Genomic DNA, 26178 nt, shown 5'->3' with positions numbered 1-26178 from the left:
TATTATTATTATTATTATTATTATTATTATTATTATTATTATTATTATTATTCTGGCAGGTGATGCCAGGAATTGAAACTGGGATTAAGTGTATGCAAAACATATGCTCTGCCACTGAGCTGCAATCCTTATGCATTTTTTCTTTGTGTCTGTCTAATCCTTTGCCATCCATTGTTTCTGTCAAACACCACAGGAATATGACAGTATATTGGATGAGCTGAATTTATGGCAAATTCTTCATCACAGAATGCAACAGGAAAGATAATGTCTTGCTTTAAGGCTGTCAGAAAAGATTCTCAGCTGTAGTAAATCAGCTGAATTCCCTATTGCATTTGACTCTTATTAGATAAGGATGTGCTTCCAAATTTCTATGTTGCCTTTTTGTGAAGCATTTTCATACAGTACGTGGGCAACTTTCTTTCTATACTAGCATATGTTGTTGTTATTCTTATTCTTATAGTTTATTTATACAGCACTGTAAGGTTTACACAGTGTTTTACATAATGAACAGTCAAAGGAGTAGTAAAACCTGCCAAATTACAAACAATCTAAAACAAAACAAAATTATATAATTATAACATCTCTTAAAATGATTCTAACCAATATGCTATGAAAAAAGAATAAGATTAAGACACATTATCAACTGGCTACTTAGATGGTGATTTGGAATGCTTCTCTAAACAAAATCTTTTTCAGTCCAGCCTTAAAACTGGCCAAGGAAGTGATGGTCCATAATTGTATGAGAAGGAGATTCCAGGTGTAGGGCGTAGCATGAGAGAAGGGGTGGACTGGAGCGGAGGAAGAGGAGATCCTCTTCTGAGTCAGGAGTCCTGAATTGCTAGATCTTAATACACGAGTAGAAACAAGTGCTGACAAATAACGGGGACCCAATTGTGGAAGGCTTTAAAAATTAAAAGAAGTTTATAGCAGATTTAAAAGGAAATGGGGAGCCAGTGAAGGGATAACAGGAGAGGGGTAATGTGAATAAAATGACTGGCTGAAAAAACAATCCTAGCAGCCAAGAGTTGCATGGAGGTGAGGGGGCTGAGATGAGAAAGGGGAAACTTAGTTAACAATAGGTTACAATAGTACAAGCAAGACACAACCAGCGTGGGAACCAATATCTTGGCAGTCGAAGCTGAAAGAAAGGGTGGAAGATTGCTTTCCACATCCATTCATGACTGAATTGCACTCATGCTTTTTTAAAAGATAAAAATATTTGTTTGTGCCTAAAATATTTTTGGGGGGGGGCCAACATACTTCATATGGGAGATTTATGGTTTTACTTTTCTGTCACTTCAATGATATTGATATCACCAGAATGCTTATGTCTATGTGTACATTTCACTAGCAAGCTGTCTTCCATTCTTTATATAATGCTCTACTAGGGTGACCACTTTATACCTCACTAAGTAAGAGGAAATGCATGATAAAAAAAGAGGACAAAGATTTGCCTGTCTTTTGCCTAGGTGAGATAGAGAGAAAGAGGCAGATGCACATTTAGAAATAGTCAGTATAATTTAAGAGAGGCTGTGGCCTCTCTTAAATCTCTTAAAAGTTTTATTTATTTTCATGTATCAGCCCACCGCTCTGTCCTCGCTTTATTTTATTGTGTTTTTAATAGATGTTTTAATTGTAATTTCTTTAATCCTGTTTTAAGGGGGGGAATTTGGGACATAAATTTGTAAATATGGATTTTAACATGTTGTAGCCGCTTTGATTGTCTTGTCACAGAAAAGCGGGATATAAATAAAAGTTTTATTTATTTATTTATTTATTTGGCTGGCTCAGTTTGTACTATACTTTCCATGATTGCTTTGTGTTGATAGGCAATTTCAAGATCCCAGTACTTTATTTGAAATCAAACTTGGACTTAGCAGCCCTTCAAACAGAGCTCTGTAAAGCAGGATATATGGTCTATCTAGGGTTGGCATATATTGTGGGGCATATTTTCATCAGTGGTTCATATTGGCTGGGTACATTTTGTGTAACCTAGGTAGCTTGTAAAGATTCCTTAGAATGTGTTTAATGTGCTGCTCCCCATGTGAGGAATGGGAAGTGGGGAAGGGAGAAGGGTTACTACTGGTAGTTATTAAACGTTTCAGTCAACTTTTTATTTTTTTGAATCCCATCCCAATGGCCTGAAACAACAAGGAAAACATTCATGGGGGTAGAGCAGGGTTGAAAAAGTGAAATGTAGTGGCATACAGCTAAAGTAATAGACAGATAGGCATTTCTTTGGAGATACAGCTGAACAGGAACGAGGGTAGGTTTTTGGGATTTCCAGTGGGATTTTGTTTTAGGAATTCTGCCTTAATGGGGGAAGGATGTCACAGACCATGTGTGGCATGCATGTGGTGGTGCCCTATTTGTAGCAGATATGAACAGAATAGCTTTGGGAAATTTTTGGCCACCCAGATTTTTGGGAATTCTATCCCTGTAGTTTGATCTAGTATGGTTAGTGGTAAGAGGCTGTGGGAGCTGCAGGTCAAAACATCTGGATGCTCTAGCAATTAGGAGGCAGAGTGCAGTCATTATTTTATCCCCCCCCCTTGCATAATGAAATTTCTGCAATAAGGAAGAAAGCCAGAAGAAGTAGTGGGCAAATAGACACGTTTAGTAGTAGAGATTGTTCCTATCTGAATCTCCTGTAAAAAATGGTAATTGGAGTGAAAAATTCATATTAATCTGGAGTTTGGGGACTGCAAAGTGCAGTCTCAGCTCTCAAAAATTAAGGGGTAACCACTCTGGATGTTAAGTCTAAGTTAAAATGAAAAACCTAACATGCCTGCCACAAACAAAACTGACAAAGCAGGGACTTCATTCTGGTTTTTCTTTTATGAGATACTGAATTATTAATATTTTAGTCAAGTTTATGTTCTGGTGCTGTTGCTTTTTTTTTTTTACTGCTTTTATATATTGTCTTGACACATCACACATGAATATGATGGATGTTTACTGACTATGTTTTAAATTCTACATTGTTTAACTGTATTTTAAGGGGTGGGTGGGTTGAGGGTTCGGACTGTATATTTTAATCTTGTAAGCTGCCCCGATTGCATTTTGTAGAGAGGAAGGATATAAATAAATTTTATTATTATTATTATTATTATTATTATTATTGAAATTTTTATTATATTTTCATATTTATTGTTTTGTAATATTTTGTTGTGTACTTTGTGCTAAAGCCATGATAACTGAAATTTATTAGAACTGTTTGCTTGAGTCCCAAGAAGATCCACTTCTTTTCTGTGTTCCACTCCTTTAGAACTCAAAGCAGGCCTGCATTTCTCATCAGGTTGACTGAATATTCCCCCACTGTCTGCTTTGTCCATTATTACCTGGAGGTGGTGAGAGTTCCCTCTGTCACAAATGGTTGGTCTTTACAGGAACAAGGGAGTGATTAATGGTGTCAAGATCTAATGTCAACCATTGTCTCAGCTGGTTTAAAACAAAAATAAAAATTTCTTCCCATCTCAGTTTGTGATCCAGCCAAATGGTACTTTAAACGTCCATCATCTCAGGATAGAGATTTGTGATGTGTAATATATGGAAATTGATTATGTTATATCAGCTCTTCTGATTATGACTTCTGTGCATATACCTACAAGCCTGTTGCTCTTTTCTCACAAACTAGATTTGTGATGTTTCTTTTGACAAATGCATCTGAAGCCTGAAGCTCACTGACAGAGCAGCTAAATGAGAAAAGTGCCTTTAGTCAATGCATGTCAAATGAATCTCAGAAGCCTCTCAGAAGCCTTTACAAGGAGGACAATGACTATAGCTACATCTACACTGAAGAATGAATGCAGCTTGGCACTGCTTCAGCTGCCATGGCTCAGTGCTATGGAATTCTGGGACTTGGAGTTTTTACCTTTAGCATTCTCTGTCAGAGAGCTCTGGTGCCACAACAAACCACAAATTCCAGGATTCCAATAGATGGAGCCATGACAGTTAAAATGGCATCAAACTGCATTTGCACTGCAGAGATAATCTAGTTTGACACCACTTTAACTGTAATGGCTCAATGCGATGGAATTCTGGGAAGTGTAGTTTGTTGTGACACCAGAGCTCGCTGATAGAGAAGGCTAAAGGTTTCACAACACTAAAAACCCAAGAATTCCATAGCATTGAGCCTTGGCAGTTAAAGCGGTGTCAAACTGGATTATTTATGCAGTGCTCTGCAGCCAGTGTCTTTCTCTTCACCAAAACTGTGTGAGAACTTGCTTTCTTACAGATTAGTATTCTGTAATAACATTTAAACAATTAAGAGAACATGTGGTGGTGGTGGGAACACTATAGAAATGTACCCTGTACTGAAATATGTTTAGAGGAGGAAGAAAAGAACTCTTCACAATCCAGACATAGAATGTTGTGACTAGCTCAGCTAGCTGCTCTTGTCTAAAATTAGAAAGGGAAGCAAACTGTTTGTTTATTGATGAATATTACATCCTCAAATTCTGATTGGGAAATTTTTGACTCGGTTTCCAAAATAATTATGCCTATCTTTGCCACTGTGTCCCTTGATACACATCAATGGTAAGACACTTGCTGTCCCCTTTCAACCCCGGATTTTGGCATCACTTTGTGGTTTCTGTATGCTTAGTACTGACATACTTAGAAGCTGCTATCTTAGAATGATACTTTTAATGGAAAGCTCAGCACTGAAGGAGGTAAAGGTTCAGAAGTCCCTGTAGAAAAACATTTTTCATATTCTAGAACTAGGATGGGAAATTTCTAGCCCATGAGTCAGACATGGCTTATGAAAGGCTCCTTTCTGTCTCACCACCTTTTCCCTGTGCCTTGTTCTTCATACCCCATGCTGTTTCTCCAAGGCAGGTAAAAACCTTTGGTAGAGAATTAGAGATTTCCCCTCAAACTCTCCTGGTGTGTGCATATATGAATTTTCTTTTGTATGAAACTGTGTTTAAATGTGGTCTCAGCAATCATATCGGGGGCCCACATGTTGGCACTGGAGAGGTGCTCCACTTTGCAAAAATCCCCATCCATAGCTGGCATGGAGCCCAATGTCTTTGCTCAGATCCAGTTCTGCCTCCAGGCAGAAAAAGGTTCCCAAGTCCTACTCTAGAAATGTACATTAAAATAATCAGATTTGGAAGCATCAAGAGCAGTTCTTCAAACTGAGCATAAATGTGTGCAGCTGTACATATGTGGCAGGACACAATTCCTTCCAATATTTTCATTTTTCTTTCCAAGTAAGGGATAAGGAAATAGGATGTGAATTGGTTAAAGCAGGGCTAGGAACCTATTATTAGTTTTGACTAGACTAGACTCACTGAATGTGTGCTGATTTACTATGCTATTGCCGATTCTGTGGTTCTGCTTTTGTTGGAGATAACATTAAGAATTTGGGTTTGAATTTAACATGTATTGCAAGAGGTACTGCTTTAAGACTGGATATTTTGATTTTTTTTAGAATCAGTGTTTACTGACCATTGACAACCTGGCAAAGGAAAGTAGAGCAGCTCTTTAGATATAAGGTACTTATATATGATAGATATAAGGTAGTCCAATAGAAGTTAATTTGGCTAAATAATCCTTAATCTAAATCCAGGTGTCCTAATGACTTTAGTTGGATGAACAAAACTCAGTAATTTCTCTGATATTTCATGTACAATTCAGCAAGATGAGATTCAAACAAGAAAGTGCAAACGTTGAGTATTTTGAATAAATCATAAGGGGAAGCCAAATGTTTAATCTGTTACTTTTTTAAAAAAATGTTGTTATACCCCCAAGGCACCAGATCTCTTCTGATCTTGGAAGCTAAGCAGGGACAGGTCTGTATCCAAGGAATCACAGGTGCTGTAGGATACATTTCAGAGAAAGTCAGTAGCAAATCACCTCTTAATATTGCTTGAATATGAAATCCCTATGAAATTCATGAGGACACCATAAGTCAACAGCCAATATGAAGGTGCATGTGCACACACATCTGGTCTGCAACAAAGGTGATAAAGTTCAATACCATTTCCCCCACCCTTGTTGCAAAGGAATCCTAAGAAGAATGAATCCTACATCAGTCTGTAAGAAACTCACAACCTGATCCTATGTTGTTGCTGCTATCAGTGGTGTCACTAGGGTTGGCATCACCTGGTGTGGTAACTCATGGTGTCATCCCTCCCCCCATTGAACTCCTTCCATATCACAACATACAGAATCTTTAGTAATACTTTTTGTATCTAAGATATTTTTGTATTAAGGATACTCACAATTACCATGCATCTCTGAATATAATGGCAATAATTGTGACATAAACAAGTAGAAAAATTAAAATTATACTTTTAAATAACAGTATAATACACACAGCCTAAATGTATTTACATGTACGTTGTTTCATGTAGTAAAGTGACAATTTGGGTGATCACATGTAAGATATTATGTTTTTAAATAATTTTTTTTTTTTTTTTCCCCTTTTTCCCCCCCCCCCCCAGTAATGATAACATTTAGAAGAAAGGAAAAGTCATTTCCTTTCACTAAAAAAAGTAATTCACATATATTTTAATCAGTGTTCCTTATAATAACTGATATTGAAGGATTGTGCTTTTGGTGTTATTATACCTACCTTTCAGGTGGAGAAGGGGTAGAGGGGTGATTGGCACTGAGTTCACAGTTGAGGTGAGCCTATTTCAAGACTACTGTCCTTGGCACGTGTTTTAAATCCCATGGGAATCAATTGGGTGAAGTGCAGAATGTGATCTCTCCTTTTTTTTAAAAGTGTAAGTGTATGTAATTTTTCTGGTGGATGGAATGGGGTGGTGGGTTTCCCACTGAAAAGAGTTCACAGCAGGTAATGCCATCCATCTTAGCAGCAGTTTGAAATGTTCAACCTAGTGATGAATGAGGGTATCTGACCCACATCTGTTTTACATTAGAATGGAACACTGCCCTGACATCGTTAGGAGCATTTGTCAAGATTCCCTGGACGGCACGTCTGTAAATTACATGCTGCAAATGTGTCAGGGTCAGATAAGAGGATATCATTAACTCCACTAAAGTTTACTCATGATCCTGTCAGTTCAACTTAATACATTAACAGCTAACCATTTTCTTTGTGCCGTTCCATTAAATCTTTCAATCAGGGTGAGGGCGGTGGGGGGAAATATATAACTGTAGTCCCGAAATACAGCACATGTTGGTCTCCCATAAATCATATTAATTGCAGACATGGTTACAGAGCATATTAAAGGCAGGCATGCGTAAATGAATTAAAACATGTGAGCATTTTATGATGCCTACAGTAGGTCTGACTTGTTGTAATACCAGTCATATTAAATGACATCACATTTCATTTCAATGAAATAACTTTTTCTCAGTTTAACAGGATTTACATGTTATCGAGAATAGATGTGATTTCTACAATAACTTGGTAATAAACCAGATGTTGTTTATACTGTACATATTTAGCTTTCATCATTCACCTCTACTTAAATACAAAGACTCAGATCTTCAGCTGTTGTAGAAACATATCCATTTTTCACCAGAGATGAGTGTGATCTAACTGAAAATTACAATGTATCTATATGTTATTGGATTTTTTTCTAATTGATTGCACTTATCAATAGGTTCCATATTCTTTGTGTGGGAGACTGTTCATTGTAGAAAGTAAAAAACAACAACCAGATTCTTTCTAAGAAAACTGTTATATAGTTGATATATTGTGATAATAAAACTGAAAGTATGAAACTGTCCATGCTAAAAATAAACTTTTCCAGAATAATGTGATCCCAGCTCTATAGCCATTTCTCTTAGAATACTATTTTGCCATACATTTCTTCAGCAAGCGAACTTTGTTGAAGAGGAACATTAATGAATAGTGTAATTAAAATTGCTTGTTTAGGCTCTATTCATGATGTACTGCATCTGGCAACAGTGGAGTTAACTTATCCATTATAGCTTCAGCAAAGTTGATGTTGGATAAGCAAAATGCTTTAGAATTAGGTATGCTTAAAGTGAAGTCAGTGTGGTGTAATAGTCTGAGCGTTGAACTAGGACTCTGAACTAGGACTCAGCCATGGAAACTCGATGGGTGACCTTGAGCAAATCACACTCTCTCAGCCTACGAGGAAGGCAATGCCAAACCTTCTCTAAATAAATACTGCCAAGAAAACCCTACAATAGCATTGCCATAATTGGAGTTGACTTAAAATCCTCTAACAACAAAACAACAACAGTGTGCTTGTGTACAAGTGATGTGCACACTCATTAGTTGTATAAAATACACTGTTTAATGACAAAATACTTTTGTATTTAAGCCTAAAGGGAGTGAAACCCAGTTCAGTAGTATCCTTGATAACTGAAATCTGGCGCCCTATCCAGACTGGTGCTTTGTGCCGGACTGGATGCATGCTAGGGTTGCCTCGGGGCATCCTTTACAGATGTCCCCACAACTCTAAAATGTAGCTGTGGCGGCATAATGGCAGTGCCCTGTATACACGGGTGCCGCCATTATGATGTCATGGCCATGCCGCATCCAAACGGCGTGGCATGGGCGTGATGTGTTCGCGCTGCATCAGGCCGCTTGTGGCAGCCTAACAGTGGCGTCAGAAGGAGCTCTGAAATGGAGCTCCTTCCCGGAGGGCACCTCGTTCCTGTGGTAACTAGATTGCCGAGGGAACGGCGCCAGAGAGAAAGGGGCTGAGTGGCCCCTTTCTCCTCTAGCTGCGGCTCCCAGGGTGTCCTGGGGCATGAAGCCCCAAGGACAACCCTTTTTGGGACCAGGGAGAACAGCATTTTGCCGCTTCTCCCTGGTTCTGAAAAGCGCCGGATTGGGGCCTCTGGGCTGCTGCTGTGGCTGCCCTGGCCCCAATACATGGCGCAAAGGGTCAGCTGCAGGCCACCCCAAATGGGTGGTCTGTATCCCACCAATGCAGAGGAAAATAAACCTCACATTGGACTGAAACACTGAATCTTTTCTTGCTGGTTTTTAAAACTGTTTAACAAAAATGACTTGCAAACAGTTAGCAAGCATGTGGATCTCATATTTGTTGTTCCTCTTCCCATTCCTATTTGGAAGCATGAAATATAATAAACATTACAATAAAATGACAATAGCATAAAATAGAGCCAAATCAACATTTCTTACTATTTTTAACAACCACTTGAAATTGTGTGTTAACAAAAGTAGAATTTTCTTCTTTCTTTTGGCTGAAATGGAAGCCAAGGTAATAATTCAGCTGAGAACCAGCAGGGTGTTGTGGTTTGATCATTGGACTATGAATCTGGAGACCAGGGTTCAAGTCTCTGCTCAGCCATGGAAACTTATTAGGTGACCTTGGGCAAGTTACACTCTCTCGCCTTCAAATGCAAATCACTCTGAACACATCTTGCCAAGAAAATTTTGTGACTATATGTTACAGAGTTGTGTGTCTTCTTCTATAGTTTAGCATTATCATATTATTTGTAAAATAAAGAAAGTGAGGGAAATTGTTTGAGATACTGTTTGAAAATTTTTTAGTCTTTTAGCTGAAAGCCCTCTATTATACTTCAACTTATATCTCGGGTCAATTTGCTGGAACTGAGATATAAGTTGAAGGCTTCATATGCTATACTTTTAAAATGTTATTTATTCATTCTCAAGTAAAGCTGTGGAAGTTATTTTTTTTTAAATTACAACCCCCAGAATCCCCCTCCCAGTGTGCCCACTCAGTAGCAGATTCAGGGAATTGTTGTCTAAATGTTATATATTCCTCTCCCCCAGCTCTGCTCTGAAGTCCCTGGGAAAAAGAAGTGTTCACCATGTCTCAGGATAAGTCCTCTAATAGTTTTCCTACAAAGCGATTAGGTGGAATCCAGCCATGCCCTTCCTGTCACTCCTTGTACTGGTGCTATAAGGTCATGACACATACCACAAGGCAGAGTTTCTGCCTTAGGCTACCTCTTTTATAGCTTTCAAAGAGAAAGAACCCAAAATCTAATTATCTAGATACTAATCAACTACAGCATGGATCTGAAGTCTCTGATGGCATTTCTGAGATGACAATGTTGCTTACAATTTAAAAATATTAGTGTTTTTCCATCCCTGAAGATGAGCCATTTATGGATAAGTTAAATAATACCTATATTTAGTAGAGATGACTGGAAAAATGTATTAATTTCACATACATTAATTTTAGGATTGTAGAATTTTATGGAAAAATTAAAAAGGAACTTTGTTGAATGTCAAGAATATTAGTGACTGTTGTTACCTATTAGGAATAAATTCCGAATTCCAAACAAGAAGAAAATTTCAATGTTTTTCTTCAGCATCCCAAGAATGGGTTGTTGGGTGCATTGTGGTGGCAGTGGTGGTGGGGAATTCTACCTGTTAATGGAGTGAGAAATTTCTTAATCAGAGCTGGAAATCAAGTCTTAATTAGAAGATATATCTTCATAAGAAGATATTCTAATATATAAGAGTTAATGGAAATCATAAAATAATTTTAAGGAATAAATGCATGTATATATAGATTTCCCCCCTTTCTTTGTAGAGTGTTAGTGGGTAGGTCATACTGAATGTATTCTTTGTACTGGGATATAGTTGTGACAAGAGTTCCCAAGGGGAGTCTCTGTAAGCATAGGTTATAATAATTCTTATGCAACAATGATGCTTAAAATCTGGAAACAGATGCTAGGTAGGTGGGATGCATAGTCATCCTCAAAGGTCATGTGGACTCTCATCTTTGTCCCCACAGCAGGAATGTACTTGCCATTGATCTCACTAGGCTGATGTTATGAATATACCTGTCTACATATTTATTCCCAGTGGAAGCGGTGGAACTTATTTACTTATGTACATGATAGCCAGCATGGTGAGGTAGTTTGAGAACATTGGCTAGGACTCTGGAGAGCAGAGTTCAAATCCTGGCTTGGCGATGTAAACCTTATGAGTGGCCTTGGGCAAAGCCACACTTTCTCAGCCTCAGAGGATAAAGGCAGCCCACCTCTGAAGAAACTTGCCAATAAAATTTTGTGAGAGGTTCAAAAATAGATTTGTCTTAGGGTCACCATAAGTCAGAAACAACTTGAAGGCACACAAGTCTCATGCCTTGTCTATTTATTTTTAATCTGTGCTGACCATCTTCATTATACTGTGGCCATCCTATCTTAAAATTTCTGCCTACATGGGAGAAATCACTTTAGTGAGAGGAGTTCTTGTCATCATTGTTTTGTGAGTCTTCAAGTTGCTTCCAACTTATCAAGGGTATAACCAATGAAAATTATGTCATATTGAATCCACAACTGGTTTCAGTCAGAATTTTAAAGGTACCATCTAAGGATCCTCCCCCCCCCCCGTAAGATCATAACCTTGGATAGCTTTTTTAAAGTGTGGATTAAAAACTAAACTATCCCACTAATATCGGGGCCATTAGCCACCATTGCCTAATAGACATTTGAGACCACAAATCCCATTATAACATTTTCAAGAGCTTTCTTGAACTTGATTAGTAAGTAAAATGTGGGACAGTGTTATCTCAAATACACAATGTAAATAAACTCCCCTGAAACCTGTGGAATTATAATGCATATATTAAGGTTATGCATGCTAAATAGAAAAAGAAATCAGAGGTTTTCAGGACAGCAGTAACATAGCCACATTTCATTGTTGTATGAACTGAAAAGGGGGGAAAGGACTTGCAATGGCCATCTGTTGCTAGAAAGTGCTCTTAAAAGAAATGGATTTTCACTTCAATGTTTAATACAAGTGTCAGAAAAAATACACACTCTCTACCAGTTTCTCCCCCATCTCTATGCTTCTGAGAGGCTGTTAATTGTAAAAAGAAAAAAGAACACAAACCTCTCCTTGAACTTCCACAAGGCATTTCTAGATCTTCTGGCTATATCTTTGATCTCACAACTGGTTTTGGTTTCCTTTGTAAATACGAAGTCATAATTTCTCAGTCAAGTGTAAGGAAAGTTGCAGCTGTGATTTCGTGCCTTTTTCATGGCTTGGTGCTCATGTCTGATAGATTGCTTTAGCTGCAGCTACACAAATCATGACTGGCAGGACTGCAAGCAGAATAGCGCCTTTTCACACTACACAATTATATCATTGTGATTCCACTTTAACTGCCATGGCTGCATCCTATGGGAACCTGGGTTTATAGTCTGATGAGTCACTAGAGTTATCTGGATGAGAATTCTAAATGCTCTTCATGGAATAATGCGATTCACTGGTAAAAATAATACTTGGTAAAATGGAAGGCAGTAAGAAATGAGTAAGGCAGTCATTTGGTAGATTGATGAACTCAAGAAAGCCACAGCCCTAAGCTTTCATACCAATTGATGACTGGAGCTCTTGAAGGTCTCTCATTCATGTGGTTGCCATAAGTTAAAATGGATTTTATGGAACATAATAATAACAAACTATAAATCCCAGAATTCTATAGAATGTTGCCATGGAATGGAATATAGTACAATGATAGCATGGATCAGGACTATAATTCCCCTTATAACCCCATCAGAGCACTAAGGTCGTCTCTCTGTCCCATCATGTTCTGAGGCTTCTTTGGTAGGAACAAGGGAGAGGGCTTTTTTAGTGGTTGCTCCCAGACCTTGAAACTCCTTCCTTATATGTAGCCAAGAAAATATGTCTAATGTTTCCCTTTTTATTTATTCATGTTTTTTAAAATTGCCAGAATGTGAGCAATTCAGTCATTGAAAAATACAAGATGATAAATTTTAAGAACATGCATTTTCAAAAAGAAAGAGTACCCTTACAGTAAGTTTATACACCTATTATCGACTTTTTATCTATATGTCTACTTTGTATTTTATATCAAGCAACAAGTTGCATAACATCATTATTCAAGCACTATAAAGTTACTGTACAACCTCACAGTATGTGAAAAATAATACTTTCTGCTGGAGGAAGTTTACAAATTCAGTTGCAAATTATTCACTGATCATAGGATGTGGCAGGTTGTGAGAAGACCCTTAAGGCTAAGCTTCAAGGCAACCCCCTTCTCAATTTCAAGTTCTGTACACCACATCTGTTATTTGGAAAAGTCTTTCCTACTCCCTGTCACTCATGTCAATTTTGCTTCCTCTTCAGGATCCTCTCTTCAAAAGCCACTTTCTCTACTAAGTTGTTCTTGAGCCTTTCCTTACCTATTTTAAGCCCTTTGGCAAGAGACTGTAGCCTTTTTCTGATATTATGATCTCTACCAATTAGAATTAATTACATCAGGGGAGTGTGATGACTTACTGTACAAGCTAGTCTGTACTTGGGATTCTGTTCTGTGCCTAAAGGCTTCTCATGAAACTGAGGATCCTTCTCACTGCAAGCTTTGTGGAGAATGGCAAGGCCAAATGAGAAGCCATGAAAAGACAATGAGAGTATCCTTGTTTCCCACTTAACTGCATGAGGGTGAAAACACCTGCAAAGGGCTTGTGCCAGTTCTGTACAGAGTCTGGAAGCAACTAGTTCCAAATAATAATAGCTTGGTTTGTTTTTAATGGTTTTTCTATATTTAACTTTGTATTTCTTAAGGATTTTGCATTTTTTATTTGTTATATTAATATGGTGTTTTAATTGTGTTTTAAAATTGTACTGATTATCTGTTGTTGTTTTTAATCTTTTGTGAGCTGCCTTGGGACCAAGTTGGGAGAAAGGCAACATGCAAATAAATAAACAAACAAATAAACAAATAAATAATGATGATGATGATAAATAGTAATAATAACAATAATAGAAAAGGCATTTATTTATTAATATTCTACTCCTCATCCCTGCCCCTGTTGGGGACTCAAAGCAGTTTACCACAGTTAAAACAAACATAACTAAAAATTAACAACATACATAACTGAAAAATGTAATTAAGCCATCAAAAAATTAGAAACTGTTCAAAACATAAACCACTGAAAAGAAAATAGCAAACAAAAAAAGCACATTATGCAAAGCTCATTCCCTTTGACCAACCAGTCTCCCAATGCTGTCTTAAATAATAATACAATAATAAAAAAATCTGCCTGTAGAAAGTTAGGAATGAGGGTGTCAATCTTACCTCTTTGGGGAGGGACTTCCGGAGCTTGGAGGGCAGCCATTGGGAAAGCCCTCTCTTGTATTACCATGAGATGCAGGAGTTTATCACACGGGAGGAATTTCTATTAATTTCAAATGAAAAGGAAGTGGGGCCAGAACGCACTCATGTGAATTCGCTAGTTCAGCGAATTTATGTGAATTCGAATTGCGTTTGAAATGACTTCCCATTGCCTGAAAATAGCTTGCCATTGCCCGAAATTGCGTGTGATCATCTCTCATGCAATAACGTGAAACCCCATGATTGCATTCGGGCTGACTTCCCATTGCTTGAAATTGCATGTGGTAGTTTATCACGCAATAACGTTAAACCCCATGATTGCATTCGAATTGCCATTGGATTATACTTCCAATTTCCCTTGTCTGATAATGTCCCTAGTCATGAGGGTAGTGGGTCAGAGAGAAGGCCCTTTCCAGAAGATCTTATGATCAAGTTACTTATTAATTTCATTTTTCTAATACTGAAGGTATGAATACAGAGGTGGAGAAGGAACACAACATGTAGCTTGTACCACTGCTATACACTTTGTTGTGTTCGTTGACTGGTGGATGAGAGTGTTTGTGCTGCATCTATGCGAGTTGCAGAATCAAGATTTATTTTTTTAAAGGAACTGAAAGTATTTATTTACTTTTGAGACATGAGAAACATACATCTGAAAAATCTGCAAGTATAACAGTAAGCAATAGTTTTCTTGGGTCTTGGAAATACTAAAAATATGTAGTAAGTTAAAACTGTCTGAGTTATGGTTCTGTAGCTGTACATATATGTAGTTAAAAGTAATAAATATGAAACAGAAAGCACATGCTGCATTTCTGTTTCTGAGCTACAACAGTGCTAAAATGACAAGAGTTGCAATGTATGTGGGTACTATATAACCAAATTTGACATTATTTCTCTCCATGATTAAGTAGTTTATTTGGACACTTATGCCCATCTATGTCTTTTTTTAATTAAATATTTTTATTAAAACACACAAACACGAGTTATATAAATCATACAGTGAACATAAAACAAAAAGAAAAACTAATAGGAAAAAGTCTACAGGAAAAAAAAGAAAAAGTAAAGAAAAAAGTAAACAATAACAACAATGACTTCCTTTCCCAAAGCCTTTGGCTATACTTGAAATTATGCATTTACTTCCTATTAATATTAATATAAATATCTTTATACTTATTGATGAGTTGTTATTATTCAAACCCATATCTTGAAAGATAGCCCCATTTTTGTTTTAAGAATGTGCAAAATCAATTCCAATCTTTTAAAAAATTACCAATAATTTCTCCTTGATTAACACATGGGCCAAATAAACTGGCTTCTGGCAATGGCAGGGGCATGGTATTCAGATGATTCACACCACCAAAGCAGCTGTAAGCCATTCTGTTGCTGCAGTCTGGTCCTTTGGACCAGATCAAAAAGGAGTGGATATAATCCAGCCACTGGCTGCACTGGTTTGGGAGTGTGGTGGTGGCCCATTTTGATAGCAGGCCATACAGTCATCACAGTACCAGCCGAATCACAGCGGGAGTGGCTTCTGGCCTCTTTTTACTGGCCATGTGCTTCGATCCACTGTCAACTTATCCTTCTCAGCATGGTCCGTTAATTTAATTAAACAGTCTTCATGAGTTGATATCACAAAGTCCTTCCAATTTTTTTTTATCATAAACAGTTCTCACTGCTGTAATCATATACTGCACCACTCTGCCATGCTTTTTCTCCAATTGACCTTCTAGCATTCCAAGCAATTGCCCATCTATGTCTTGGGCAAGGCTATAGCTATGTAAGAAGGAAAATTGAGGGCATTGTTCCCAAAGAAGAATTTCTCCCTCCCCATGAAATCTTCTTTAGTCTCCAAATTTCTAGCATTGAAGAAAGTGAGACACTGAAAATTATTCGCTGCTGGAACTCTTGTATTTGCTGTGCTCATATTTCCTGGGTAACTGTGAACAAAAGACTACAGTAACTACAGGACCATTGTACTAGTTTCCCATGCAAGCAAAGTCATGCTCAAAATTCTGCAACAAAGATTTCTACCATATATGGAAAGAGAAATCCCAGTGGCACAAGCTGAATTCAGAAAGGAAGAGGCACTTGGGACCATATTGCAAATACGATAGATACTGCAGCACACCAGGGAAGTCAAAAAGAAAATCTGCATGTGTGTTACTGACTACAGAAAAACCTTTGACTGCATAGATCATGAAAAGCTATGGAATACTCTGAAAGAAATGGGAGTGCCATTACATTTGATTCATAACCTGTACCAAGAAGAAGAGGTTGTCAGAACTGAATATGGAGAAACAGAATGGTTCCCATTCAGTAAACGGGTGAGGCAAGGCAACATTCTATCAACCTATTTATTCAACCTGTATGCAGAAAACATCACAGAAAGAGCAGGGTTAGACTCAGAGGAGGAATGAAGACTGGAGGAAGGAAAATTAACAACCTAAGATATGCACTTGACACAAAACTATTAGCAGAATATTATTAGCACATACACAAAGACCTGGAGCAATTACTGTAAAAGGTCAAGGTGGAAAGTGCCAAGGTAGGCGTAATACTGAACATTAAGAAAACAAAAATAATGACAATGGAAATCTACAAGAATTCATTCTAAATAATGAGAAAGTTGAAATAGCAAAAGAGTTCCCATACCTTAGATCAAATATCGACCAGAATGGATACTGCAGTCAAGAAATAAGACGACGACTACGACTAAGATTGTGAAGAATTCAGAAATAGAGCCATGTTAGTCTCTAGAATCAGTACATGGAGAGATCTTGTGGCACCTTTGAGATTAACTGAAAGAAAGAAGTTGGCAGCAGGAGCCTTCATAGACTTAAGTCTACTACCTCAGATGCATTTGGTGGACTGGAAAGCTAGGGACAGACCTATATATGCCATTCGTCTGTGAGAATGTCAATTCAAATTCAAAATCCTTTGTGTGTGGAAATGAAGTGGCAAATCTAGTTTTAACTATGGTTGTTTGTGTACAAAGACATAGGAAACTAGCCTTTGTGTGTGGAAATGAAGTGGCAAATCTAGTTTTAACTATGGTTGTTTGTGTACAAAGACATTGGAAACTAGCCTTTGTGTGTGGAAATGAAGTGGCAAGTGAGAGAGCTTGACAAGATCCTACAGTATAAAGTTATAACTCTGAACACTAAAGTGAGGATAGCCCAGGCCATTGTCTTCCCTTCACTATATGTGAATGTAAGAGCTGGACAGTGAAGAAAGCAGATAGAAAGAAAATAAAATCTGAGATGTAATGCTGAAGAAGAGTGCTGAGGATACCGTGGATGACCAAAAAGACAAATAAATGGGTTCTAGAACTGATCAAGCTTGAACTGTCCCTGGAAGCCAGGATGACTAAATTGAGGCTGTCATACTTTGGTCACATCATTAGGCATGACTTGTTAGAAAAGACAATAATGCTGTGAAAGGTAGAAGGCAGCAGAAAGAAATGAAGACCACACACTAGATGATTAGACTCATGGGCCTGAAACTGCAGGAACTGAGCAGAGTAGTGGAGGCTCTTGAAGATGTCTGATCCTCAGGGTCGCCATGAGTTGAGGATGACTTGAGGGCAGTTAACAACAACAACCACAACTGTTTTTCCCTTTTTATTTTTTTTTTAAATTTTTGGATTCCTATACCAAATTTCCAGGTGCTGTAGATGATATTTCAGAGGAAGGAATGGACAAAACCACCTCTGAGTATTCCTTGCCTAAGAAAACTATGAAATTTAGGATGTCACCATAAACTGACAGGCGACTTGTACACACAGAGAGAATTTGTTTTTCTAATTTCTCAGCTGAGGTGTTAAGTTACTAAATTTGGGAACGGTCGGAGAATTTCGTTTGGTTGGGAGCAGAATTCTTATGGGGATGGGAATGCCCTCATTTTGTTCCTTGCTGTAGCTATACTACTAGTTTTGAAAATGTATATATAATCAGCAAATCTAGGCCAACCCAGAGAGCTTTCTTTTGTGTTTCACCAGTGGGAGCAATACACTGCAAGGACAAAATGCTCTCCCTTAAGAGGACTGATTACTGCCAACACTGGCTTCTTTCCAGAGGCAGGTTAAAGCATTGCTTTTAATCAACGCCTTTGGTGTCTAACAGTTTTGCCCAGTTCTGCACAGGTTTTAAACTGTGTCAGTCTGTTCTGTCTACTTTAATTGTGAACATCTTTAATATTCTATAATGTTGTCCTAAAGTTAAGTTGTTCAGAATCATTTTAAATTGCTTTGATCTGTATACCACCTTGAGATTCTGCAATATAGAACAAGAGATATATATATTAGGGATGCAGTGGCTCAAATGGTTAAGACGCTGACTCTGTTTATTGCAAGATCAGCAGGTTGGCAGTTCAAGGCTCAGGTGCTGTATGATGGGGTGAGCTCCTCTCACTAGTCCCAGCTTCTGCCAACCTAGCAGTTCGAAAGAATGCAAATGCAAGTAGATAAACAGGTACCACTTCGGTGGGAAGGTAAACAGCATCCTGTTCAATCATGTTGGCCACATGTTCACAGAGTAGTCTCTGACAACACTGGCTCTTTTGCTTAGTAACGGAGATGAGCATTGCCCCCTATGGTTGGACATGACAACCTTGTCAATGGGGAATACCTTTACCTTTATACATATATTAATAAATACATTTTGGAAGCATTCCAGATGCAAGTTGCTTTTAATTGTCACTAAAGATAATGCTTTGTTAGAACATGTCCCAAATTCACAGAGTTGAGCCTCCATCTAAGAAAGTGTGCCTCTTATTACAGGATGGGGGAGGAATCATTTTCTGATAGGAAAAAAATCACCCTTCTTTGAATTGGAATTAGGTCAATTAGTTTGCCTATTTTTGAACACCAGTGGTTTAAAAATAATTGTGATGGACTTAGCATATGGGTTTTCATTGTTCTTTTTGTTGTGTGACTTCACATTGTTTCTGAACCTAAGATGAACCTTTCACAGGATTTTCTCAGCAAGATTTGTTCAGAGGAGCTTTGTCTTTGTTTTCCTTTGAAGCTGAGAGAGAGTTCTTTGCTCCATGAGGGGGAAATTCCATTGCATTGCTTCCTCTGCATTGTTTCCATGGTGTGGATTCAAACCCTGGTCTCCAAATCATATCCTAATGCTTATACAACTACACCTTGCTGGCTCTTGGGTTTCCATAGAACTTGACATTAGCAAAACCATTGTAATGTATGATCAGATATCATAAATCCAAATAAAAGTTATTATTATAGGGCAAGCTATGATGGGGTGCAGGAAGAAATGCCAGTCATAATTTACTATTTAAATGTATTGATTCTTGAGTCCTTCTTGTGATGACAGATCAAATGTTTAGAAAGAGATGCCATAAGAGATGAAATTACTGACTCCATTACTTTTATATATTTCTTAAAATATAAATCTGTATGTGTATTAACATTTTTTTCTCTATCTTCTCTTTATTTATTTTAGGTAATGGGCCTCTTAACTAATCATGGTGGTGTACCTCACCAACCCCAAACTGACTATGCTTTGTCACCATTAACTGGGGGGTTGGAACCAACGACTACAGTATCAGCTAGCTGCAGTCAAAGACTAGATCACATGAAAAGTTTAGACAGCCTGCCTACTTCCCAGTCATACTGCCCACCAACATACAGCACCACTGGTTATAGTATGGACCCTGTCACAGGATACCAGTATGGACAATATGGACAAAGTAAGTATCAGTCTCAATAGTATCAACTTAAACTTAAATACTAGTATGCTATGGGATGAAACTAGCTTGGGCCCTAACTGGCCCACATTCTCACATGAAGAAGAAATGAAGTTCATAGTAAAGTGGAAGAGATGAAGTTATGTAGATATGGGGATGGGGCTCATTTCTCAGTGGTGTCTATTGGGTTCAGTATCACAAAGATACTGCAGTGTTCAGCACATCTGGAGCAATCTGATGTCTGCCCAGAACTTGGAAAAGTTACTTTTTTGGAGTACAGCTCCCAGAATTATCCCAGTACATAGGCCCAAAATCCATATTGGTTGGGAATAACAGTTCCAAGCTGTGCTTCTTTCTGCTGCATTGCTTTGGGTGGATCTCTCTTGCCTAATGATCCCATACTCTCATGCGGTTGTTGTTGTTTCATATTATATTGTAGTTTTCTTATTATATTTTTGTGTGTTGTATTATAAAGGTATTTTAAGACAGCCTGGAGAAAATCTTAGGGTATGTGTGTTATGAATTTTACAGTTTAAAAAATGATAGTCATTTTTCTGGATTATCACATTTCATCAGAAGATCTGATTCCCAATTCAATTCTTCACTTACCTTTAAAATTCTTTAGACTGATAGACCGGCCAGACAAGTGTAATTGGCCTGGGACAGATGGGCCAAAAGTGGCATGCCACTGCTGAAACTAGGGTTCCAGAGTGGGCGGCAACTGCACGCCTCCAACCCATCTGCCTGGGTCCAGGCCTCAGAGGGAGAGAAGAACCACTGGATCTCATCCCCTTTCCTTCCATCATTCCTTTCTCCTTTTGTGTCGTGTCTTTTAGATTGTAAGCCTGAGGGCAGGGAACTGCCTGATTAAAAACAATAATTGTAAGCTGCCCTGAGAGCCATTAGGGCTGAAGGGCGGGATATAAATACCTAAATAAATAAAATAAATAAATAAACCCTAGCACATCATGGCAGCAGCCTAATGACGGCCTCCCTTCCACACAGGGGCTGCCATCTTGATGTAAGCAACATGCAGCATATAGATGTCACTGTCAGCAACTCATCTGAGCCATATAGCCAATGCTGGCATACAGCAGAGTATGACTGGCAAATTCAGAAATGTGGTTCTCAGCTCCCAGTTGAGATAACAGCAGCTGGATATCTTCCAGGAACTGAAGAATGCAGAGGCTTTGGGAACTCTCCAGCAAATGCTGACTCCAGCTCCTGCTGATAAACAACCAGACAAGCCAAGTCTCCCAAAGTGCTATCTTTATTTACAGTGCTACAAATCACCAATGCTATATTACAGATCACACACAAATACCAACTCTCCTACTACAACCCACAAAGCAATCACTGGAAGCTCCTGAGCTTATATAGCCTTCAGACCATGCGGTCTCCCAAACCCAGTGACTTCCTGTGTTACAGTCTAAAGTGTCCCCCTGTGCAATCCAACTAGATGTTTCATCATCCAGGCTTAGTGCATGCAGGCACCAAAGTGTCCTTGAGGCTATGAGCATCAGCTGTGCTTGATTAGCCTTGTCCTTCTGCTGCTGGATGCTCATGGTTAGACACACACACACACATCCAAGCATTTCCCAGTGTGCTGACTTTAACCCTTTGACAGTCACGAGTGCGCCAGTGGTTTTTCCGGGTTCTTTTTTGGGCGGATGGACCCCAGGCAGTTTGGCTGCTGTGGCATCCCTCTGCAGGCAAACAGGCCACTGCCTGCCTGCCCTTTTGGGGCGATTTGTACTGGGCCATTGTCTGTCTGTAAAATAAAAATGACAAGAGCCTGCATCACATACCTGTAATAGGGGTGAATAATTCAGCCACCAACTAACTAGAAATTAGCATGCTTCAGTGTTGTAGAAATTAGCATACTTCAGTGTTATAGCCTGGAAAGTGAGTATGGCGGGAGGGACAAAAGCAAATTTCCTAACATATGGTTAGTGTTCCTTAGCAGCAAGTTAAGGCACACATGAATTATTTCCAAAGGAATTGAGATAATGGCATTGATGATCAATCATGAAATAATGACACCAGACATGCATATATGGGAAAATAAAGGGTATATATGGGAAAATAAACTTGGCTTTTTGGGAAACTACAAGAAGGGGGTGCATCCTGGTGCAGGTCTAACTGGAGAACCAGGTATCACCATATGACCAAAGCCCCTCCAGTGTACTCTTGGGCAAAACACCAGGCCTCGAGGTAGAGCCAGCATATTGGACTGAACTTTCAGTCCAGCCTATTGGAAGTCAAACCAGGGCACTGTCTCCCAAGATCCCATGAGTTTGTAAGAGAGAGCACCCCCCCATGTTGGCCCCAAAAGCAGGCTCCTTTTCAATCCCCAGGTCCCTTGACCTGTAAAGGCTGTCCCAGAGCCCAACCTTTCACCCAAAGGGGGTGCCAACAGTGAAGACCAAACTAATCATTCCCCCCCCCCCAAATTGCTGCTCCCTGGTGGCAATGACAGCATCCTATTTAATGACTCACCAAGCCAATTTTCCAAGTCCCAATATGAACAGTATAGGGTAGGGAGATGATAATAATAATAATAATAATAATAATAATAATAATAATAATAATAATATAATGGGGATAAGATTTCCTACCTGGCCTTGAAGCGACCAGCCAACTTCACACTGGATATTGGACGGGAGAGGTCGGTTGTGTTTCAAAGAGGAGGAATGGCTTTATATGGGGCAACCAGCATAAAAAGCCACAGTACTCCACCCCCATCACATGGCCCTGCCTTGGCTAATCAACCAAGCCCCAATTATCCTGGGCTCTAATCATGAAGACCATCAAAGGCATACCTTCTCTTAAAGTGGCTGAGCTGCTTAGGTCATGTCCGAATTGTGTAGAGATTCCCCAAAGAAATGTTAATGTTAAGTTGTGGTCTCTTATATTTTGGTATGAGTATGTGGTCTCTCATGTGGGTTGAATTTTTTTATATCTATGGATAATCATTATTTATATTTATATTTATTTACTTATTGTACTTATATCTTGCCTTTCATTGCAAGTGAAAATATGAGCAAAATGTTTATTTGTCTTGATTAAAATGTGGAACAGTTATTATGGTGTGCAATCCATCAAACCCACCCTGAACCCAGTTTAAGAGGGCATGTATTTTGCACATTTAAAGTGATCCACACATCACTGATAACAAAACAAGACATAAATGTTTGCGGCAACAATGCTGTAAGGTCAAGAGTGCTTCTAAAGCAAATGTCTCCCCTTCCTTTCATTGTACTGAGCTAAGCTAGTGGATTGTTCCAGCAAGATTTCTGCTGCATAATTATTTTCTAAAGTGATGTCAACAACATCTTGATGTTATTAATTGTTGAGACATGAAACCTGATTGCCATTAGGTAAAACAGAGGGGTTGTCCAAAATGAAATAACCACTGGCATTTCACTATTAGAAACACATGTTCTTAATGAGGTCAGCTCAAGAATCATTATAGTATATAATCCCAGATACATAGAGTTTTGTCAAACTTGTCTAAGAATAAAAATATTAGTCCTTTTCCTTTGATATATCAGTATTAAATATGACAATGTCAACCTGCAGTTGACACTGCCCCTTGCTGTGAGGTTGTCACAGCATGACTTAAAATGCTTCTTTTGCTTTTTTTTAAACAGGTGCCTTTCATTATCTGAAGCCAGATATTGCATAAATGAACTGTCCACTTCAAGTTAAAGCCAGTCTCGTTCCTGGTCTTGCTCCAATGTTTGGAATGGAGTGATCTTCTCACCAAAATGCATCCCAGAATGAAGTGATCATATTAGAGATAACAGGACTGTTATGTTCTTTACCCCCAGACAATGCTTTCACTTGGACATGCTGGGTAAAGCAGCTCAGAAGACAAAGACCATGAGCAATAACATAGATAAAATGCAACACGGTTCAGCATTGATTTTTCCCCCCTTTCTTTTTTCAAAAAAGGACAGAGTGTTTCAAACTGCCAGGCTGAAGTAAGCATTCCATTTTTAGGCTGATGAAGAGGCGTGGATTGATTTAGACATCATGTTTTAAAATATGGCAACTGAATGTTGCAAACTCAAAACCTTGTTGACATTCTGTGCTAACTTTTAACCCTGCTTGGTTTTGCAAAAGCATGGGCAGGAAAACATTGTTTTACACACTGGAAACTGACCTCTAAAGGAAATGTTAAGGTCTTTAGGAAGCTAGACTAGATGTTTGAAGACTTCCAGAAATAAGTTATTGATTATCTTTTTGGTCTTTGTAATCCTATTGTTGATAAATGTCACATGCAAGGTTATTTCCCCCCCTTCATTACAGCAATTGAGATATATAGTGTAAAATGAAGAAATGTTTTGCAAGATTGTTTGTGTGTGAAGTTTTCCTATTCCTATTCCAATTCCAGTTACCTCCTGGAAGAAACAAGCAAAAAGAAAAAAAAATACAGGATATCTTTGATTTCTATGACTGCTTAACAATGTGCAATATGACGTACCTCACCAAGCTTTGGTAACATCCAAAGCGTTATATATAGATTCAAAATTATATTTTTCCAGGTACTTTTATTTTTACAGTACATAATTCACTCGTTTAATATGCTGAGGTGTTACATTCTCTCCAGTTTATTAGATGATCTCCAGTTCATTAGTTCAACATTTGGGGAAGATAATATACTTTAAAACGCTCATGTTTACATTCTTTTTAGAAAAATGCAGGGCATAAATCACTATGGCCCTGTTATTATCATGTAATTTTAAATTATACAGTGACATCCCATCTATAAAAAAACCCCCAATGGAAACCAAGGTTTACATACATTTTATGTTGTGACATTTTCAAATGTCAATAAATTTGTGTTTTGAAATGTTAGGAGGAACATGAAGATGGCAGGCAGTGTTATTTATTTTTCTTTATTCTTGGAACCATGAGTGAGGTAGGGCACAAACACATTCCTTTTAGCCTTCAACTCAGTGAACGTAGCAAAATAGTAAGACTAGGTTATAGTACAGAGATGAGTTCACTCATTGATCTTAAAAGGTGATGGAGCAAAAGAAATACTATCTTTCTGTTATGACCTCCACCAACAACATGAGTGTTGTAAAAATAAAGTCTCATATTAAAGAAATGCAGTAAATATTTACTATTTATAATGAATAAACAGCTATGAAAACTTGCCCCAAACTTATTGCTTTTGATCTTAAATTGTATGAATTGTATGATACTGTATCAGTGGACTTTTATAGATGATGTTGATTATAGTCCAAAACACATTGCAGAAATAATCCAGTTTGAGACTGCTTTAACTGCCCTGGCTCAATGCTAGGGAATTTTGGGAAGTGTAGTTTTGTGAGACATTTAGCCTTCTCTGTCAGAGAGTTCTGGTGCCACAACAAACTACCATTCCCAGGATTCCCTAGCACTGAGCCAGGGCAATTAAAGTGGTCTCAAACTGGATTGTTTCTGAAGTGGGATTTGGACCTTAAGATTCCTTTTATAGCCTTCTCCTGAGAGTTGAGATGGATGTTAAGGGGATTATATATTTCCTGAGATAAACCCATTTTTCATCCATAGTGCAAATCCTCAGGGATGCATATCACAGAAATCATACTTGCAAATTAAGTCCTGTTTCCCTTTCAATGACTCATTATCATCATCATATTATTATTACACTTTATTTATACAGTGCTGTAGATTTACACAGTGCTGTGCATACAATCAATAAAACAGATACAAATATATAAAAATGAGCCTGCCTATGCCATACATTCTACAAAATAATACAAAGGAGGCAACAAATTAAAAACATGAAATAATAGTCATGCAATGTCTGGGAATGTTTCCCTGAACAGTATAGTCTTTAGCTCAGCTTTGAAGCTGGTTAAAGAAGTGATGAGCCATATTCGTGGGAGAAGGAGGTTCCAGGAATGAGGGGCAGCAAGTGAAAAGGGATGAATCCGGGACAGAGTGGTAAAAATCCTAGGCTGAGACAGCAGACCTTGACTACCAGAACAGAGGGCACAAGTGGGACGGTGAGGGGAAAGAAGCTCTGATAAATAAGGAGGGGCCAGCCCATGCAGAGCTTTAAAAGTCAACAACAGAAGCTTATACTGAATACAGAAAGGGAGGGGGAGCCAGTGAAGGGATGACAATAAAGAAGAGACAAAGTCAAAAGGTGAGCAGATGTGATAATGCATGCAGGTGAATGCTGGACCGAAATTAATAACAAAGGACATTGAACACAAACTATATAGGGGAGGAAACACATATGACAGGCAGCTTTCACTACTTAAAGACACACATATTTTTAAATTGTACTAAATGCATTGTTGACTATCTTACATGTTGTGTAACCCTTAGTTCCTCTTACAGTTGCAGTAAACTCTACACTGATTAGCAGTGTCTCCTCCAAGGTTCAGACAGGAGTCATTCCCAAGCATGG

At 38.3% G+C, this 26178-nt stretch overlaps 1 protein-coding gene across 2 annotated transcripts in view; it reads left to right on the top strand.

The window, feature by feature from the left end:
* The window catches only part of PAX3 (paired box 3), a 155800-nt gene extending 130905 nt beyond the window's left edge, over positions 1-24895 (top strand). For both annotated transcript variants that reach the window (XM_042458564.1, XM_042458563.1), the window contains exons 8-9: positions 19502-19748; positions 23399-24895. In XM_042458564.1, coding sequence (XP_042314498.1) covers positions 19502-19748; positions 23399-23433 — 282 coding nt within the window. In that variant the 3' untranslated portion in view covers positions 23434-24895. The remainder of the gene's footprint in view (positions 1-19501; positions 19749-23398) is intronic.
* Positions 24896-26178: the final 1283 nt, after the last annotated feature.

The sequence above is a fragment of the Sceloporus undulatus genome, chromosome 3 (assembly GCF_019175285.1).
Source record: "Sceloporus undulatus isolate JIND9_A2432 ecotype Alabama chromosome 3, SceUnd_v1.1, whole genome shotgun sequence".
Lineage (NCBI taxonomy): Eukaryota > Metazoa > Chordata > Lepidosauria > Squamata > Phrynosomatidae > Sceloporus > Sceloporus undulatus.
Note: the sequence above shows the minus strand (reverse complement) of the source record. Positions and strands in the feature narration are given on the sequence as shown.